This window comes from Cnephaeus nilssonii (assembly GCF_951640355.1).
Source record: "Cnephaeus nilssonii genome assembly, chromosome: 10".
Taxonomy (NCBI): Eukaryota; Metazoa; Chordata; class Mammalia; order Chiroptera; family Vespertilionidae; genus Cnephaeus; species Cnephaeus nilssonii.
Window position 1 is genome coordinate 75760740 of NC_137081.1, and position 21997 is coordinate 75782736.

At 43.0% G+C, this 21997-nt stretch overlaps 1 protein-coding gene across 1 annotated transcript in view; it reads left to right on the top strand.

The window, feature by feature from the left end:
• The window catches only part of DARS1 (aspartyl-tRNA synthetase 1), a 69751-nt gene that overhangs the window by 16969 nt on the left and 30785 nt on the right, over positions 1-21997 (top strand). The window contains exon 4 of the mRNA XM_079781912.1: positions 3696-3798. Coding sequence (XP_079638038.1) covers positions 3696-3798 — 103 coding nt within the window. The remainder of the gene's footprint in view (positions 1-3695; positions 3799-21997) is intronic.

The following is a 21997-nucleotide window of genomic DNA, read 5'->3' on the forward strand; positions in this document are numbered from 1 at the left end:
ACACAATCTATGTTAATATACTTTTTTTTTTCTTTTCTTTTTTTAGCATCATTCATCTCCCTATACCCTCTTCTACCTCTACCCACCCCCTCATTCCCACAATTACCACAATGTTACCCAGGCCCATGAGTTCTTTCTTTGTTTTTTTTTCCCGTTCAATCCTTCCACCCTGTCCAATACCCCCCACCACAGCTGTTTGCCTGCTCTGTGAGTCTTTCTCTACATTGCTTGTTAGTTCACTTTGTTCATTAAATTCCACATGTGAGTGCAATCATATGGTACTTGTCCTTCTTTGACTGGCATATTTCACTTAGCATAATGTTCTCCAGGTCCATCCCTGCTGTCGCAAAGAGTAAAATCTTCTTCTTTTTGACGCCCAGTAGTCCATTGTGTAAAGGTACCATAGCTGTTTTATCCACTCATCAATTGATGGACACTTGAGCTGTTTCCAAATTTTGGCTATTGTAAATACAGCTGCAGTGAACATAGGGGTACATATTTTTCCAATTAGTGTTTCAGGTTTCTCCAGATAAATTCCCATAAGTGGATTTTCTGGGTCATAAGGCAGTTCCATTTTTCATTTTTTGAGGTAACTCCATACTGCTTTCCACAGTGGCTGCATCAATCTGCATTCCCACCAATAGAACACAAGGGTTCCCTTTTCTCCACACCCTTGACAACCCTTGTTTGTTTATTGATGATAGCCATTCTGACAGGTTTGAGGTGATATCTCATTGTGGTTCTAATGTGCATTTTTCTGATGATTAGTGACTCTGAGCATCTTTTCATATGTCTATACTTTTTACACAAACAAAATCGAGATTATATATGGTTTTATTATATTTTCACATAATGGTCTATCATGAGTGTCTAACAAATATTTATTTGTGTTCCAAACACCTGACATACTTTTTGCACATAGTAATCCAGCTGTGAAATAGGAATGATAATCCTCAAATAAATAACCAATTGTAGTGCTGCTATTAATAATAGTAGTAGTTAACATTAATATTTATAGTTAGTTAATATTAATATTTTATATTCATAGTTAATATTAATTGAATGTTACAACTCTAAATATATTACTTATATAATTTTCAAGATTATTTAAGAAACATCAAGAAAACTCCATGAGTTATATCTGTTATTTTTTCCCTTTTGCAGATGAAAAACTGAGGCATGAAGTGATTTAATAATTTTCCCACAGGCTCCCACCCTTGCCGGTGTGTTCAGTGGTTAGAGCACTGGCAACAAAGGGTCACAGGTTTGATTCCCAGTCAAGGATACATTCCTGGGTTGCAGGTTCCATCCTGGCCCAGTCAGGCGTGTGCAGGAGTCAACCAATCAAAGAATAATAATTTTCCCACAGGCTCCTTCATAAGTGGTAGGCTGAATGTGATCCTAGGTCTTTTGATTTCAGTGCTTTTATTTTTTTACCAAACCCTTATACTAAACGTTACCACTTAGTGCTGACCCAGAGACATTTTCCTGTGCTCACCATTTATATGCCCTATAAAGCTCTCCATTTTCTCTCAAGGTCTTTTGTGTGGCATCAGAGTTCATTGCATGATGGCTTTGTAGTGCAGCTAAGTCTGTGCTGCCTGTCTGTCCTGTTAGAGAAGCTAAAATACTTACTAAATCATGTTGCCTTCCAATTCATGCTAACACTGTGTTCTAAGTTGCCTAATACCTGGCTATGGTTTCAGTAGTCCTGGGATAATGTCATTTTGATCCACCTGCAGATTTCTAACTTCATCAATCTTTATCCATTCAGTGTCTTAAAATCCCCTTGAATTTATTATACATGGAACTTTCTTAAAAACTTGACTTTATGACTGGATCATATTCCAAAGAAAAGAGAAAATGAGTGTCTATTTAGGAATAAAACTACCATATATGACTCAGAAGTCCATAGATTATGTTTGTGTTGGCACTTTGCTTGCAACCTATCTTTCTTTTTTAAATTCATGATTATCTGATTTTCTTTTCAAAATAGTCTATGTTGAAACTAATAACTATAAGTCCACTTGCATTTTGCTTTTTTTTTTTAAGGCTACTACTTCTCAGTATAAAGGTTAATTCTCAGTTTAAAAATGAAATCATCTTTTGCTGTTTTATAAGACAAGCTGATGAGAAATGTGGTCTTGAAAAGATTTATCTTGTACTAGAGGCCCAGTGCATGATTGAATCATGCACGTGTAGGGTCCCCTACACGCTTTCGCTTTTCGCGGTGGATCTGGGTGCCTGTCCGCTGGTGCACCAGGCCTTTCAGAAGCCTCCGGCTCAGCGGAGGCTTCTGAAAGGCCTGGTGCCGGAGCAGACAGGTACCCAGCTCCCACACTTTTGATGGTCCGCGGCCACTGAGGGGGGCTACCCTGCTGTTGAGAGGCGCTGGGGCGGCCGCTGAGGGGGGCTGCCGCGGACACCTGGCTACCCTGCCGTTGAGAGGCGCAGCTGGGTGTCCGCGGCAGGCCCCCTCAGTGGCCGCGGATCTGGCCGTTGAGAGGTACAGGGGTTGGGAGTCCCGCCCCCTGCACCTCTCAACAGCAGGGTAGCCCCCCTCAGTGGCAGCGGATCCGTGCCTCTCAATGGCCGGATAGGCCACCCCGAGTCCCGCCCCCCAGCCTCCCGCTGCCCAATTGTGGGCGTAGCGGAGTGATGGTAATTTACATGTTACTCTATTCTATTATTAGGTAGGATCATGAGGAAACTGGAAGCCCAGTGTGGAATCGCATGGCCCCACCCACCCCCGTGTGCCTCACCATGCTCGCAGCCCCGCACAACCGTGTGCACCTCACTGCACACGCAGCCTCCTGGTGACCGGTCTTTGGTCGTTACGGCATTATGACCACTGGGTTTTTATTATATAGATAGTTCCCCAAAACTTGACCAGAGACTTAAAAAGAATCTGCTTTGGAAGAAAGGGATGTCACAAGGATATATAGTTACTGGAATCTGTTATGAATAGTTGTTTTCAAAAGATTAAGAATAAGGAATGGTGGTTCTTTAATGAAAGGAGGGGGAAATGAAGTGGCCCAGAATACATAAATAAAACTGGCTATAGGGCATAAAGAGAATGATCTTTCATAGACAAAGTAACTTATTTGTAGTAAAAGAAAAATTTGGGAACGATTATAAAGGATGAAAGATTGGGAAGGTGATAAAGGAAATAGACCATGAAAGAAACTAGCCTGTCATTCTAAATGCTCTTTAAAATCAACTTTGGTAGAAAGTACAATGGATCACCCTTATAAAATGCTTGTTTTCTTGTTACTAAGTTTTTTATTAGTACCTCTGTGGTTGCATTATTGAAGCTCCCATGGTGGTTAGCACAGTGCCTTTGGCTGTAGAATATAATAGCTATTGAATGAATGTTGAAAGTGATCTGAAGTTACTTGAAATTTGTTTAATAAATCAATGCAATAACAAAATAATTTTTTTAATTAGTGATTTGCCTGTGTTCTCATAACAATATGTTAAAAGCATTTTTTTTACTCATAGTAGGAAATTGGATTTCTTTAAAGTTTGTCAATTGAGGATGAGTATTTTGTCTGTGAAAGCCAGATATATGCATGTTATGAGCCTGATGAATATAGTAAATTTTGACCCAAATTTAAAGTAGATAAGCATTTTCCTTCTGTAAAACCTGAAGTAGCATGTCCTTAATACATTTGTGTTCTTTCTGTCTTATTCAGGGAAGCAGTGTTTCTTAGTCCTACGTCAGCAGCAGTTTAACGTCCAGGCTCTTGTGGCAGTGGGAGACCATGCAAGCAAGCAGATGGTTAAATTTGCTGCCAAGTAAGTAAGCAATTATATCCTGTTGTCAGAATAAACAATGGTGGGAACCAAGACTCCCAGGGGTTTGGACCATTTTCATACATTAACATCAATGCTTCGTTTGTTTAAAAATGTAGTTATTTAAATTGTCGGTTCAGTGTGCTGAATACATTAAACTTACAAAAGAGAAAATATGGAGCACAGGCTTAAAATTCATTGGGAACTGCTGAAGCAGCACTCTCTACAGACAAGTCACATTTACTTTCAAGTAGAGTAACAAAAAGCCTGGCAGCCCCCACATAGCAAAGCAACTTTATTTTGTGGTGTTTGGAGCTTCATTTCCTCTCTCCCTCCCTCAGTTTCTGATTTGCATATTGAGCAACAAGTTTTCTAATTGAATAAAAGTGTATAAAATAAAAGAATGTAGTTTTGAAAATGATTCCCTCCTGAAGGATTTTTTAAAAGGTAAAAATTGCTTTGTTTCCCCAAAAGTCTAGCTGTCTGGCTCAGAGTTTCTGTAGAAGCACATTGTTTTGTTCAGTTTGCAAGAAATGGGATATTGAGATAGCGTAGTGGTTATACATGCTGTAGTTCTAAGTTAATACTTGGTGATATGGCTAGTTTTGTTCATTTGTATGTTTTTCTCAATTTAATTGAAATTTTATTTCCATGATAATGATCAAAGAAGACTTGGAAAATGGACGATCTTTACATTTTAAGTAGTAGAGTACTTCATAGGCATAAATGTTTTTCAAAGAAATTCAATCTAGAATAAGTATATTTTTTCTATTGATTTTTATGTCTGTTCTTTAGATGTATGCTTTCAAAGATGAGTTAATACACATAGAATTATCAACTTATAACTAAAAAATTATATAATTTAAGACTCTAAATTATGTTTGGGCCCTCCATGACTCCTCCAGCACAGTGTTTTACATATAGTGGATGCTTAGCCACTGGTTTTGGTTTAGAGATTTATTTATCAAATTCAGTTTTATCATCTCATATCACAGTGTTTTAATATAGTAGATGCTCAGCAACTGGTTTTAATTTAGAGATGTACTTATCAAAGTTAAGGGTTTTTTTGTTTTGTTTTAAATATATTTTTACTGATTTCAGAGAGGAAGGGAGATGGAGAGAGAGATAGAAACTTAAATGATAAGAATTATTGATCGGCTGCCTCCTGCACACCCCACACTGAGGATCACGTCACCAACCCCCAGCCGGGGCATGTACCCTGATCCGGAATCAAACCGTGACCTCCTGGTTCATAGGTCGACACTCAACCACTGAGCCATGCCAGCTGGGCTCAAATTTAGTTTTATTGTATTATAGCGATACCTGCACTCTGGTTTAAAAACTCCAATGCCATTAATTACATGGCTTCTCACTGGTGAACTCAGTAGTATTAGTACTACTAGTACAGTAATCCCATCTCTCCCTACCTCCCACTCATGTTGCCCAGAGACTGTCACTTTCATCTCTTCTACCTGTATCTTTTGGTATTTAGGTTTGCTGATTTCATCTCATAGTCGGCAAAGGTTTGTGCTTGTGGGTTGCATATATCATCTAGCCTTTAAAGGTCAATATATGTCCTATGAAGTGGGGTATAAATAAGCTTGGACCCTAGAAATAAATGTTACGTAGAGAGCCTTTGAGCCCCTGGAAACCACAGACATATATGCTAAATTATATTTAACTAGAGGCCTGGGGTCCCTCAGCCTGGCCTGCAGGATTGGGCCAAAACTGGCTTTCCGACATCCCCCGAAGGGTCCCAGATTGTGAGAGGGCGCAGACCAGACTGATGAGGGACCCCACCAGTGCAAGATTGGGGCTGAGGAGGGACACGGGAGGTTGGCCAGCTGGGAAGGGACCGCGGGAGGGCTCCAGAGTGTGACCGGCCCATCTTGCTCAGTCCCGATGGGCTGGACCCCAGCAGCAAGCTCACCTGCTGGTCAGAGCGTCTTCCCCCTGGTGGTCAGTACACATCATAGCAAGTAGTTGAGTGGCCTTAGCATATCATTAGCATATTACGCTTTGACTGGTTGAACAGATGACCAGACACTTAGCATGTTAGGCTTTTATTATATAGAAACTAGAGGCTCGGTGCACAAAATTCGTACACGGGGGGTGAGGGGTGCCCCTCAGCTTGGCCTGTGCCCTCTCGCAATCTAGGACCTCTCAGGTAGGGTCTCTAGGCCTGGCCAGCAATCAGAGCCTATTGGGCTTTCCTTCCCCCAGCTGCCAGCAGCTGGCCCCGCCCCTGCTGCTGCCACTGCTTGCCATCTGTGTGGCGCTGTTCCCCTCTCCCTGCCACCGGTCGCCTCCCTCTGCTAGCAACAGGCAGGGGGTATGATCGCTTGGCTGGCCTGGGCCTCCCTCTGCAAGATCGCTGGCTGGCCCCACACCCGCCATAGTGTCGCTGGCCAGTGGCCTGGGCCTCCCTCTGTGGGGTGATAGATCGCAGGGTCCCCAGATCGATTGTCCTGCAGAGAAAGGCCCCGCCTACCTGCCACAGTGCTGCCAGCCGGGTGGCCTGGCCTTCCCTCTGTGGGGGCAATCAATCACAAGGCTCCACAATCAATGGCTCCGCAGAGGGAGGCCCTGCTCACCCGGCCAGGGCTCTGCGATCGATCACCGCACAGAGGGAGGTCTGGGCCTCCCTCTTTGGGGTGATCACGGAGGCCCCCCCGCCCCAATCCATCGCCCTGCCAGCTGGTGACCTGGGCCTCCCTCTGCGGGGTGATCGTGGGGCAATGGCAGGGCCCCCCAACCAATCGCATCGTATTCACCTTGGCTTGCCTAGCGCCAGTGTGTGCCATAGCATGGTCATCCGGAAGGTCATCTGGACAGTTGTTCTGCTGTTCGGTCACTTTCCCTATTATGCTTTTATTATTATAGATTATTATAGATATACTAGAGGCCCGGAGCATGAAAATGCATGCACTGGAGGGGCGGGTCCCTCAGCCTGGCCTGCCCCCTCTCACAATACGGGAGCCCTCAGGGGTGGGAGGTGACCCAGCTATCAGGGGAAGGCAATGCCCCATCACACCTCTGTTGCTGCCACTGCCAGCAGCACAAGCCTCAGCCAGCCCTGGTTCCCTGAGCCTCAGGCGGCCCTGGGCGGCTGGAGGGCTGAGGGGACTGGGGGACTCCGGGGCAGGCCCAGCCTTGCTGCGTGCCTGCCGCCCCTGCAGAGCTGAGGGGACTGGGCGCCACCATCTTATAGCTGTGTGTGCCGCCATTTTTGAGGGCATGGCAGTCAATTAGCATATTCCCTCCTTATTGGCTGTGGTCGCCGCCATCTTTGCAGTGGCATGAGGGTCAATTAGCATATTCCCTCTTTATTAGGTAAAATTGACAAATACTGGGAGAAAGTCAACTTCAAATCAACAAGTAACTGTAATGGCTTTTGTCTTTTATATTTTAACTAGAGGCCTGCTGCATGAAAATTCATGCACTGGAGAGGGGGTCCCTCAGCCCGGCCTGCCCCCTCTCACAGTCCAGCAGCCCTCAGGGGATGTCCTGCTGACGGTGTAGGCCCGCTCCCCGCAGCCGATCAGGGGAAGGCACCACACCCATCACCCCCTTGCTGCTGCTGCCTCTGGCCTCCCTCTGCGGGAGGCAACCTGGCGATCAGGGTACCTCATTGCCTGAGCCTTGGGCCCTAGGCAGCAGTAGCCACTATCTGTGGCTTGCATGTGCCTCGGGCCGGCCCTGGGCAGCAATAGCCGCCATCCAAGACTTGCCTAAGCCTCAGGCAGCCGCTGCAGCTTTGTCCAGAAGGATGCAGGGTCAAGTCCCCACCCACCCACACACACCTCGCTGAGCACGCATCCCCACCCACCCACATGCGCCTGCCACGCACACAGCCTCCTGCTGATTGGTCGTTACAGCGTGATGGCGTGACGTCCATTAGCATATTAGCTCTTTATTATATAGGACTAGAGGCCCGGTGGGAGCCTCCCTCTGTGGGACAATCAATCGCGGGGTTCCCAGACTACAAGAGGGCACAGGCCGGGCTGAGGACCCCCCCCCCCCCCCAGTCCGAGTTCACAAATTTCGTGCACCGGGCCTCTAGTCCTATATAAGAAAAGGGTAATATGTAAATAGACCGAACGGGAGAACAACCGAACAGAATCCTACTTTTATCTGTATAAGGGCCGCAGAATCACTAATAGTATAGTAGTTTCCATGCAAGGAAAAATGTTTCTATTTCCAGTTCTAATAGTTATCAGATTGGATACCCATTTTATTAAAACTTCAGTTGACAATGCAACATTATTAACTTTCACATGAACAAGATAGTTTTATAAAATTATTGACTAATACTTTATTTAAATTGTCATTCTTGGATTGCTCTTTACAGAATTTTGGTTAATTATGAGGCCTAATTATCCTGAACCAACCTCAGAGTTAATGCCTTATGTAATTGTGAACAGGCATTCTTCACATTACTAGAATTAAAAATGCAAAAATATTAAATATAGAACTGGATCTGCGATTACAGCTTTATACAGTAAACCCAAAAGTCAGCAATTTAGTTTTTGCAAACTTTAAATTAATACTGTTTATTTGAATTTTGTGTCTTTATATTTGTTTTTATTTTGTTTAAAAATTTATTTTGATTTAAAGTTAAGCGCTGTAAGTGTAGGCATTTATACTAGTTTTATATTTGTAGATATTTAAATAACACAATAAAACTTGTTTAAGTGTTCACTGAGGGTTCCTGACATTTTTGTTCCACTAAAAAGAGCCCATGCAGTAGTTTGGGAACCACTGGTCTGTGCTACATTGAGTAGTGTTTAATTCTTACCAAGCTTATTTTGAACTTAAGATTCTTCACATTTTTGGTGAAGAAAAATTAGTTCACAAAATAAGTCATTATGGAACTACTAGGATGATTTAAATCTTTAATTTTTACAAAGCACCAAAGGCCAGCTGGGTATAATAGAGGGCCAGAGAGTCCAGAGGCTTGGTCCCCACTAACTAGCCATGTGATTTCATAAATTGTTTACTGTATCTAGTCTTACTTCATTTTTAGAGCTACGACCCTTCTTTAAAAATCTTTATTTCTACTTGCCTGAGAAATATAAAAGTATGAGATTCGGTATGGTATTAATTCACTATAATTGCAAGAAGTTACTTGACATGTAAAACAAGCCTATGCCTGTCTTAGAATTCGAATATAGATTTTTTTATTATATAAGAGCAGTTTAATATTTTAAAAAATAATTTATGCTTTTTGGGTTCTGTTTTTAACTAGCAAAAATACATGGTTTCTCATGTTTGGGCATTTTGAATTCTTTCCTCAATGAATTATACAATTTAATTTACATCATTGTGCTATATTTAATAGTGTTCTATTTTAAAAATTTACATTATTTTGTTGGTGCATTACTCGAAAAACTAGTGTGTGGCAACTTTATAGCCTGTCCTCTTTTCTATCTAATTTTATATTATAGCTTTTCCAAGACTTAAAAATTACTAATTTGAATGTGGGTAGTTATGTAGATCTGTGGACATATTTCTCATTGAGTATAATAAAATTCAACTAATTATTTCTGACAACTAGAAGGCCAGCAAATTTGTTGCCAGTTTTGCTGAAAACCTTTAATATTCAAGTGTCTATAAGTGTTAAAATTTTAACAGTTTTGTTGATATTAGAATATGTAGAAAGAAATGCTTAGTATAGTATCTTTTTCACCTTTATTGATACCAGGGTGGGGGGAGATAAGGAAGTAGATTCAAACAACAGAATAATGTTACTGGGAGGAACTGGCTTGGGGGGAGGACAAAGCGGATAAAGGGAGTCAAATACATGGTGATGGAGGGAGACTAGACTTCAGGTGGTAGGCACACAATGGAATATACAGATGTCATGTTATAAAGATATACACCTAAATTTACATAATATTAACCAATGTCACCCCAATAAATTTAACTTTTAAAAAACCTGCTATAAAAACAGTGGTGGGAAAAGTAGTTAGAAACTAGAGAGTTATGTTTATAAAGTTATTTTTTTCTTTAATAATTTCAGTATAAAAATATAGCTATAATTATAAACATGAAACCTAAAATTCACTAGACAACTTTAATAATTGCATCTATGTTTGCTTATTCTCTTGCCTTTTCTTATCATCAGCACTGCCATAGTTCATTTTACACATTCTTATCACTCTATATGTGAGAAAACACAAAGTCACTCAACGAAGCAGCTATGTGGTATATGCAATTAATGTGGAAAATAAGACCACCAACTCAGATATTAAAATCAGAATTTATCCTTTACTAAGATTCTGGACACAGGAAGGAAGGATTTGCCTAGATAACTGATGGTGTTCCTTAACACATCAGGCTCTTTGTTAAACACTTGTACCAACTAAAACCCTCTCCTAAATTGCTCTCTTGTCAGCAAGGGAGGAGCTCTTGAGACATTCAGGTCTGGGTGTCCTTTTGGGTTAACTTTTTGTAAAGTGGTCAAATATTCAGTCAGTTCTGCTGTAATATAACAGATGCATTCCTAAAATCACTGCTATGCAAAATTATGCAGTAAGAAATTCAAGATTTATATGGAAAACTAGAGGCCCGGTACACGAAATTCGTGTACTCGGGGGGTCCCTCAGCCCAGCCTGTGCCCTCTTACAGTCCGGGAGCCCTCGCGGTATGTCCATCTGCCAGCTTAGGCCCGCTTCCCTTAAGCCGGCAGTTGGACATCCTTAGTGCTGCTGCGGAGCCACTGCGCTCGCCAGCCATGAGCCCTGCTCAGGGCTTCTGGCTGAGTGGTGCTCCCCTTGTGGGAGCACACTGACCACCAGGGGGCAGCTCCTACGTTGAGTGTCTGCCCCCCTAGTGGTCAGTGTGTGTCATAGCGACCGGTCGTTCCGCCATTCGGTCTATTTGCATATTAGCTTTTTATTATATAGGATGGGTTAATAGCACAACCAAAAACTTTATTAGGGAAATCATTTTATAATAAACCTAATATAAAAAAACAGGTAGAATAGTTTTCCACATATTAAGAGTGAGAAATACAATAAATATCTCACTTTATCTTTAAAAATACATGTTGTGTTCTTGTGGAAGTGGGTGTCAGAAGAGTTGCAGCTTGTAAATTGTGGTAGAAGGAAAGCTGTCCAAAGGAAAGTTGTACCACCAAGTGGATAGATGTAGCTTATAGCACAGATAGAAATTTGGAGTGTGTGTGTTTCATGTGTTCCTACATGGCTTAGTTCACCAAAGAAACGTTTTCTATATTGACCTAGTGGTTCTCACTGATGAAATCTGGCATAGGCAAACACAAAATTCTCATTATGCTCAGGTTGATCCCTAATATGTCAGCTGTGTTGGAAATAATTTACATCAAAATAATGTTATAGCAAAACTATGCTCTTAAAAGAGACAATATATTTGTCAGTGAGTAGGCAAAAACATAAGTCTTATCTGTTTGCTGACTGCTTATGTGTGGGGTAAGGAAAAGAACATGAAAATTGACTTCAAAGACTTTAGTTTGAGAAACTATGCCAAAATGACACCATTAATCTGGAGTAAATTCCCAGAGGAGCTGGGACTAAACCCTAGACACTGTGGAGCTGGGATGAACTTACTTTCCTTAGAACACTTGGCCAGGTAAAGAGTGGATACTAAGCAGGGGGAGGTTCTGATAGAAATGAAGAAAGGGAGAGTGCTTATGTATGTTGAATAAATGAAGAGAAGATCCAGCCTTTGAGTTCATGAAAAGCCCAAACACTAAAATAGGTCGTTTAACTGAAAATCATTTTGTTTTTCTGGCTGATAGTATTCTGCTCTCAATTTAAGTGTTTTCAAATGTATATGGAACACTATGGCCTTAAAATTCCTTCCTTTCCCTCCACTATCTTCACCATTACTTTTAACAACTCACTCCTGTGGCCACACCTTGGTTTTCGCTCCCCAGAACTTTATTTTGAAAGCAATCCCCCCATTTTCTGCTAGTTTTTTCTGTCCCCTTTTGACTTCACACAACCTCAGTTCATTCCTAGCACTCTCACTGAATCCTTAATCACTATTCCCTCTTTGTTTCTCTTGCCCTGTGAATACCCTAGCCCGTGGTCTGAGTGTAGCTCTTCCACAAAATACCACGGCCTGGGCGAGTCTCTTTTGAAGAAGTGGCATTAGAAGAAGTTTAAGTTTAAAAAATTTGGCTCTCAAAAGAAATTTCAATCGTTGTACTGTTGATATTTGGCTCTGTTGACTAATGAGTTTGCCGACCACTGCCCTCCACACTACCCTGCCCCATAGACTCCTGACCCAATAACCCTAACATCAAGGTTAAATAGTAATTGTGTATTTGTGGCACAGCGATTGATTTTTATTCCTCAGCTGGCTCAATAGAATATATTGTACTTTAGCATGAAAATAGTTTATAAGCTGCCAATTTTCATTGTTTCTCTGAACTCATCCTCGTCTATTTCTCTTTACCCCTTAGTTTCCCAAGTATAATTAGAATTGGAATAGAAAAATGTGGAAAACACTGTGAATTCTATCACTTAATATATTACCACTTCTATTATGATTAAAAATAGCACATGAACAACATCATATAAATTTTGGTGGATTCTGTTACTTATTTAAATAAAGCAAGAAATTCTTACTTGTAGATATTATTAGCTTCAGAAATTTGAGGGACCAATGAAGAATGAGGTAATTCAAATGAATATTTAGTAACATTTACTTTGAGAAGCTAGCAGCTTAGGGAGCCAACTAACCAGTCTGCTAGAATCTTTGGTTTGGAAAATATCATAGGTAGAAATATGTTCATGAAAAAAAGTCCATTTCTATCATTTAATTTTTATTCTGTCTTAGATCGGTTTTTATATAATGAAATATGTATACTAGAACAGTGCCTAAGGACTGTTTATATATTCTCAGGGTGTTTCCATTTTGAATAGTGCTACCCAGAGAGACTATATTTAAAACATTGTGAACTTCCTACACAACAAAGTGGGGAAAATAATGGTATTTATATGTTAATTCTATGAGGCCTTACATTTAACTCTATTCCCTCTGGCCATATACCAGGTGGAATAAAGCAAGGATTCTGCTATTAAAAATATCAAATCAGATAGTTCCAGCTGGGGTTTTCTAATCATTTAAAAGGCAAAATATGAGGTCACTTTTAATATCTTAAGTAGATAACTACCTTAGCATTTACTTTAGGTATTAAACTTGAGATTTTTATCTTTGCCTTACTGACTAGATTATACTGCTAGCAGTTTCTGGCTTTTGATTATTTGCCTTAAGAACATTTAGAGTCTAATGTGGGGTCAGTTGTTTTTCCCAAAATTAACTTTTCCTAGGAATATCCAATTCATCAATGTACTAATCTGAAAAGTTGAGTTACCAATTGAATGTAAGTGCCACATGACTCTTCACATTATTGTAATCAATTTGTTGGAAAGATCAATTTTCTTATGATTGAATGAATATAAAAATGAAGCAACCAAATGAGTTACATTGGAAGGTTGACAAATTTCATTCCCTGGAGATCTTTAAGAACAAATCCTTAATTGTGTATTTAAAATGATATGAGCAATACTCATATCCTACAAAATAGACTTTAAAAGCATCATGCTAAGCAAAATGACCCAGTCGGAGAAAGATAAATATCATAGGATCTCACTCATTTGTGGAATATAATGAACAATATAAACTGTTGAACAAAAATAGAGCCAGAGGGAAAATATATATATACTAGAATATAATAGAAGTAATCCTGTTATTTGCAGATTTTTAATATTTCTTACAACTTTTGTGATCTTATACTATGTTAGTACAGTTTGGGTTATATTATTATACTTAAAATCCTTTTATTCTTGAAATATTAATGTTTATTGCATGTAATATATGTAAGATAATTTTTCTTGAATAATTGGTGTTTATTGCATGTAACATTTAAAATCGTTTTTCTTGAGATATTAATGTTTATTGCATGTAACGTTATTATATTTAAGATAGTTTTTCTTGAAATAAAAAACACTGGGGGGAAAAAAGGACCACAGTTCATTTGAAAAAGCAGTTGTTAAAGTTAAAAGTTCTATTTTGCTATTTGTGATTATTTAACATGCCTCCCTCCCAACATAGAAATTTTGGGATTCTGGAATAAGAAAGAAAAAAAAAAAAGACTTTTTCAGGATGTTATTTCTTCCATACATATATTTTTTAAATTTTTCTTCATATTAGTCATTGTGGTTAAGTGATTTATTGGTAGCTAATGAGTCACAAGTATATATTTCCCATTCTCCAATGAGTCACCTAGCTACATGCAAGTTTGTTTATTTTACTTTTAGATCTTTTACAAAATAATAAATATTTTACATAGTTGGTAAGCTAAAATTCAGTTTGCTGCATTAAGTTTTAAAATTATAAAATATCAAAATCCTCAGAAGTCTCATTGATATAGAAAACTTATTTAGCACCTGCTCTGGTAAAGGCACTATATTAGGCTTGTACACAATGATACATAGAATACTTAAGAAACTTAATTTGGGGAGAGAGTAAAAATAGATAAACAGCTGCATACAGACATGATACGGCTTCTGTGGTAGAAGTATATGTATAGATCACCTATAGTTGAGGCCAACAGGGAGTTGGGTATGTGGGTACCCCTTGAGCATCATGTGGATAAGTTGGTAAACATAGGCGAGGTCATTATACTGTTGTGGTTTGCAACTCTGAACCTATGTGATTTATAAAGAGGCAGTTATCTATCTGTATTTGGCCCTGTCCAGTTCAATATTTGTATTGAAAACTTCAATAAAGATTACTTTAAAAGTAGGTCTAAAATCTGGTGTCAAAATTCCAGAGAGTTTATGGGGTTAATTCTTCTAACTGTAACTTTAAATATAACTTTATGTTGTTTTATACAAAGATTCTGATGAATTTCTGTTGAGGCTGGCAACAATAGCAGGACATCAAGATGCATCAGCATTATTGGAGAAGGTAGCATGATTCTTGAGCATTTTGAAAATTATTCATGAAGGGCCTGTTTTTTCCAGTTTCTTTCACATCCTATCTAATAAAGGGGACTATGCTGATTGACCGTCAAACCCTCACAAAGATGGCGGCACCCACAGCTACAAGATGGCAGCGCCCAGTCCCCTCAACCCTGCCGGGGCAGCAGGCGCATGGTATAGCCGGGCCCACCCCCCAGGTGGGTCCAGCTACTCCACACGCCTGCCTCCAGAGGCCCCCAGTCCCCTCAGCCCCCCAGCAACCCAAGGCCAGCCTGAGGCGCAGGCAAGCCTTGGATGGCGGCTGCCCAGCCTCCCAGGGCCGCCTGAGGCTCAGGTAACCAGGGCCGGCTGAGGCTTGCGCTGCCAGCAATGGCAGCAGCAGAGGTGTGATGGGGGCGTCGCCTTCCCCTGATCACCGGGTCGCCTCCTGCCCCTGAGGGCTCCCAGACTGTGAGGGGAGCAGGCCGGGCTGAGGGACCACCCCTCCAATACATGCAATTTCATGCACCAGGCCTCCCTCTAGTAAACTATAATGGAGTCTGGCAGCTCATGAGCTCCTAAGATTGAGAATGTATTATTTCAAAGTGAGCTGATGATACATTCTGTAGTATTTAAAATTGGGTGCTAATTTTTAACCTTTTGCACTCGGATGTCAAGTGTGACTCGACACGGTTAGCATTGGTAGCAGGAATCGAGAAAAAAGCGAGTGCAAAGGGTTAAGTCTAACAATTCTCTAGTCATCTGTACGTGGTTTTACTAGCTGTGTGATCTTAGGCTAATTAGTTGACCTTTTAGTCTCAGTTTCTTCAACTGTAAAATTGTGATAGTATCTACCTTGTAGACTTTTGTGAAGTTTAAGCGAGATGGCATATATGTAAACTACTTCACATAGGAACTGGAACATAAAAGGAAATTTATGTGGGAATAGTGATAGTGAAGGTATTTATATATGTGAAGATAAGTTTCATTGCACTATAAATAAAAAAATAAAACTATGCTTCAGCATTAAAAAATACAGAGAAAAATGAACAAAACTTCTGTAGAAGGATTACAGAAAATTTATCAAGCATTCCATATTTTTTGCAAATGAGAAAAAATGTGGAGGTGTATAGACCAAATAGTAAAACAGTGATTATAGGAAGAGGGGTTGGCTATATAATGGGGGACTTACATTTTTAAATTTACATGTTTGTTTAACACTAGTGGCCTGGTGGATGAAATTCGTGCATGGTTAGGGTCCCTAGTCCAACCCGGCAATCAGGGCCGATCAGGGCCTGTCAGCTGTTGTCCAGGGCCTTCCTTAGTTTCGCACTGCCCCATGGTGGTCAGCACACGTCATAGCAAGCGAGCGAACTCCTGGTTGAACTCCCAAGGGGACATGTTGCATATTAGCCTTTTATATATATAGATTGGAATTTTTAGTAATAAGTAAGTATAATCTCCTGTAATATATTATTAGAAATGTTCAGAGATAACTACTCAGCCCAATAGTTGATATATTATCTATAGCTACATTAACCCTGTATGTAAAGCTTAATATCTTCTATCTGTATTAGTCCTATAGTTGATATATTAACGGTTCTCTCCTTTTTGAAACATGTTACTTCCTTGTATTTCTAATGCTGTTCTCTTTTGATATTTTTTTTTAATGTCTCCTCTACTCTCCCACCCAGAAAACAGCATGACCCATGTGGCTCATTTGGTTGGAGCATCATCCCATATTCAATTCCAGTCAGGGCACATACCCAGGTTTCAGGTTCGATCCCCAGTTGAGGCACATACGGGAGGCAACCAGTAGATGTCCCTCACTTCGATGTTTCTCTCCCTCTCACCTCCTCTCTCTAAAATCAGTAATGAACCAATGAATGAATGGAAAATAATAATGGTGAGGATGTGGAGAAATTGGAACCTTTGTGCATTGCCAGTGGGATTGTAAAATGGTACAGCTGCTTTGGAAAACAATATGACGGTTCCCCAAAATTAAACAGAATTTTTATATAATTCAGCAATTCCACTTTTAGGTAGATACCCAAAAGAATTGAAAGCGGGTACTCAAACATATCATAGCATTATTCACAATAAGCAAAAGGTTGAAACAACCCATCATTAGATAAATGAATAAACAAACTGTGGCATCCGATCTAATAAAAGAGTAATGTGCAAATTAACACACTCCGTTACACCCACAAGCCACGCCCACCAGCCAATCAGGAGCAAGTATTCAAATTAAACCAAACAAGATGGCTGCGGCCATGGAGAGAGCAGGAGGGAGGCTTGGGTTTCCCTGGCGATGGAGGAAGCCAAGCTTTCCGCACACCCTGGCCGGCTCAGGCATCCACTCCAGGCTACAAAGTTTCAATTATAGAAGATAAATAAATCCCAACAAAAATGGCAGCAGCCACGGAGCTGGAGAGAGCAGGAGGCTAGGGTTGCCCCCGGTGATGGAGGAAGCCAAGCTTCTGCAGCCCTGGCCTGCCTTGGCCTCTGCTTAAGGCTACAAAGTTTCAGTTATAGAAGATAAATAAATTCCAACAGAAATGGCTGCCGCCACACAGCAAGAAGAAGGCGTGGCTCCGCTCCAGGCTAAAAAGTTTCAATTGTAGAAGATAAATAAATCCCAGATTCCAGGGCCTCCACTTGGGTCGCCCGGGGTGTGTGGCCAGCCTGCAAACCACCACAGGCCCCTCACCCAGGTCACCCACGCCCCAAGGGAACCCCCACCTGATCTGGGACACCCTTCAGGGCAAACCAGCTGGCCCCCACCCAGGCCTCTATCCTATCTAATAAAAGAGTAATATGCAGATTGACCATCACTCCAACACACAAGATGGCTGCCCCCATGTGGTCTAAGATCCTGCCCCCATGTGCACACAAGATGGCCACCACAAGACGGCCAGCAGGGGAGGGCAGTTGGGAGGGACCAGGCCTGCAAGGGAGGGCAGTTGGGGGCGATCAAGCCTGCAGGGGAGGGCAGTTAGGGGAGACCCAGGCCTGCAGGGGAGAGCAGTTGGGGGGGACCAGGCATGCAGGGGAGGGCAGTTAGGGGTGACCAGGCCTGCACGGGAGGGCAGTTAGGGGCAAACAGGCTGGCAGGGGAGCAGTTAGGCATCAATCAGGCTGACAGGGGAGTGGTTAGGGGGTGATCAGGCTGGCAGGCATAAGTGGTTAGGGGCAATCAGGAAGGCAGGCAGGCGAGCAGTTGGGAGCCAGAAGTCCTGGATTGTGAGAGGGATGTCTGACTGCCCTCAAGGGGTCCCAGATTGGAGAGGGTGCAGGCTGGGCTGAGCGACACTCTGCCCCCCCCCACCCCCCCGTGCACGAATTTCGTGCACCGGGCCTCTAGTGTACATATAATGGAATATTACTCAACCTTAAAAAGGAATGAAATTCTGATATATGCTATAACATGGGTGAACCTTAAAAACATTATGTTAAGTGAAATAAGTCAGACACAAAAGGACAAATATGATTCCACTTCTTTGAGGGGCCTAGAATAGTAAAATTCATAGACACAGATAATAGAATAGAGATTACCAAGAGCTAGGGTAGAAAGTAGTTGGAGGGAAAGAGGAGTTAATTGTTTAATGAGTACAGGGCATCTATTTGGGATACTGAAGAAGTTCTGGAAATAAATAATGGCGATGGTTGCAAAACATTGTGACTGCCACTGAATATGTACACTTAACGTTCAAAGCAGCACAATTTACAATAGCTAATACTTGGAAACAGCCTAAGTGCCCATCAACAGATAAGTCGATTAAAAAAACTGGTACATCTACACAATGGAATACTATGCCGCTGTAAAAAAGAAACCCTTACCATTTGCAATAGCATGGTGGACCTAGAGAGCATTATGCTAAGTGAAATAAGCTAGTCAGAGAAAGATAAATATCACGTGATCTCACTTTGTGGAATATAATGAACAAAATAAACTGATGAACAAAAATAGATCCAGAGACACAGAAGCATTGAACAGACCATCCAATTGCAGAGGGAAGACAGAAGAGGGGAGGGGAGGGGCGGGGAAGATCAACCAAAGGACTTATATGCATGCATATAAGTATAACCAATGGACACAGACAGTAGGGGGGTGAGGACACGTGCTGGGGGGTGGGAGCGGCTGGAGAGAAGTTAATGGGGAAAAAAGACATATATAATACTTAAACAATAAAGAATTTATTTTTTTTTAATTTCTTTATTGATTAAGGTGTCACATATTTGTCCTCATCCCCCCATTCCCATCCCACACCCCTCCCCACGGATGCTCCCACCCCCCTGTTGTCCTTAACCATTGGTTAGGCTCATATGCATGCACACAAGTCCTTTGGTTGATCTCTCCCCTCTACCCCCACCCGCCCCTACCCTCCCTCTGAGGCCCGACCCGACAGTCCTATCGATGCCTCCTTGTTTCTGGGTCTGTTCTTGTTCATCAGTCTATGTTGTTCATCATTTGCCCTAGATGAGTGAGATCATGTGTTACTAGAAATATACTTATAAGAACCAAATGTGAGACGAGCAATAATAGTTATGCTGACAGGCAAATGAATCAGTCTGTAGTGAGTTTCTTTCTGGACCAACAGTTCTTTTGAGACCCAATTTCAATGTCCACCAGTTCCTTATGTGTACATGTCGGCACTGACTTTTCAGCTCTGGATGGTGGACAAATGGTGGTAATGCAGGTCCGACTCCCTCTGGTTTGGTCTCGCCCGGACCCAGGGGTGCGGCCTCACCCGGACTCAGGGGCGCGCAGCCTCACCTGGACCTGGGACCCAGCATCACCTGGGCCCCGGGGCGCGTGGCCTCACCCGGACCCAGGGGCACGCAGCCTCGCCCGGACCCGGGACCCAGCCTCACCCGGACCCGGGACTCAGCCTCACCCGGACCCGGCTCCCAGCCTCGCCCGGACCCAGGGGCGCGCGGCCTCACCCGGACCCGGGACCCAGCGGGGCTTCGTCTTCTTGATCCCAATTCCTGTCGGTCAGTTCCCTCTCAGCAATTCCTTCGGCCATTTTCTCAAAGCTCCAGGGTGGCTGCCACGGAACTCGCTGGGCGGCGGGCTCAGCGAAGCTCCGGTGCGCGGCGGCGGGCTGGTCCAAGGTCGCTGCGGCGGCACTCGGGTCTGCAGCAGCGACCAGTCGCCGAGCAAGCGCACCTGGATCCGGTTCCCAGCGAGGCCTCGTCTTCCCGATCCCAACTCCCATCGGTCAATTTCTTCTCAGCAATTCCTCCAGCCATTTTCTCAAAGTTCCGGGGCGGCTGCTGCGGAACTCGCTGGGCGGCGGGCTCGGCGAGGCTCCGGTGCGCGGCGGCAGACTAGTCCGAGGTCGCTGCGACGGCGCTCAGGTCTGCAGCGGCGGCCAGTCACCGGGCGTGCGCACCTGGCCGCTTCTGGGGCGCAGAGATTCTCGAATGACTCGGAGGTCAGCAAGCACGGAGTCTCCCACCCCATGACCCCCAGGGGCTCGTCTGTCTGTGCTCGGCAGCGAGCGGAGCTGTCCCCTCAACCGGAGACCGCCGGGGGAACCGCGCCGAGCACATTCCAGGCCGCCATTGTGTCGCCTGAGCCGTAGTTCTTAAAGTGTGATCTTTGGCTCATCGGCATCAGCATCATCCCACATCCACCGCTCTTTTATTCTAGTTGTAGAGCATCCGCTCAGCCAGCCCTCCAGTGGTTCTGGATGGTGTCTGCTCTGTTTTCCAGTTGTAGTTTCAAAATTGTTGTGGTAGGCAACAATCAGGCGTCTGCCCTATGCCGCCATCTTGGTCCTCCAGAAGATTCTTAAGTAACCTTATAAATGTGGTTCTGAACACTGTGTCGTCCATTAGTTTACTTTCCTTCATCCCTTCTATTTGTGACCTGCTTCAGTGTCCACATTTTGGCTGCCTCCCTATGTTGATGGAGTGGCTTTGTGTGGTCAGTGACCTATAGGGGCCAGTAGCTCAGCTTCCCCCCAATCTCCCTAGGTGGTCGCTCTTGGTACCTCCCTTTGTGGGCTGAGTGCAAAGTCTTGGTGTTGTTAAGCCTTGATTGCTGTTGGTACACTGGGAGGATTTTTGACCTCCAGTCCAATTGGCTATGAGGATCAGCTGTGTCTATGCCAGGAGACAGCCTTATTCAACTAGACTTGCAAAATTGTAAAAGCCTCTGTGTTCAGCTTGGATGGGGCGGAGTTTCAGGGTGGAGCCTACAGCCTTGGCTTCCCGTCAGCCCTGCCCTATGAGGTTCCTGTGTCTCCGTGTCCCTCTGTACTCTCTGCAAACACCTCTGAGAGAAAGGCGCCCTGGAGTTTCGCCCGCTGCCAAACAGTCTAGTCTCTCCCCCAATGAATCTGGATTCCCAGATTCTCGCCCAGAACTGGGTTTCAGTGTAGTCGGAACTGGGCTCAGCGCAGTCTGGGGCTTTTGTCTCCTTCCCACTAGGGCAATTCAGCGGCACAGTCAAAAGACCATCCTCTGTGCGTTTCCGCCTTACAGCCCAGATTCCCCCAGTATGAGCCTGGCTTCCCAGGGTCTCGCCCAGAACTGGGGTTCAGTGCAGTCGGAGCTGGGGTTCAGCGCAATCTGGAGCTTTTATCTCCTTCCCGCTAGAGAACGCCGGCCAGGCACTCAGCAGCCCCGTCCTCTCCGGCTCCGTCCTCCCCGCATGCGCGCACGCCCGTGTCTCCATACCTCAGGCTTTTACAGCTCCTCTGATTTTCCTTGTTGTTTTCTCTTTCCTTCTAGTTGTGGGCATTTCAGTCAGCCAGCTTTCCTGTGATTCTGGATGATGTCCGTTTTGACTTTTAGTTGTATTTTTGAAATTGTTGTGCCAGGCTGTAGGTTAGGTGTTTAACCTATGCCGTCATCTTGGTTTTTTCAACAATAAAGAATTTAAATTTTAAAAAATAATTTTCAAACTATTTTCCCAATTAGAATGAAAACTCCATGAAGGCAAGACAGGTACCATGATTGTATAGTTAAGTACTACATACCTTGTATCTGTAATTAGTATCAGTTAATCCCTAGCTAGTTTGGCTCATGGATAGAGTGTCGGCCTGCCAACTGAAGGGTCAAGGACACATGTCCGGATTGTGGGCTCAATCCCCAGTAGGGGGTGTGCAAGAGGCAGCAGTCAGTGATTCTCATCATTGATGTTTCTAGCTCTCTCTCCCTCTCCCTTCCTCTATGAAATCAATAAAAATATATATATTTTTTAAGTAGTACCAGTTAAGCCCTAACCAGTTTGT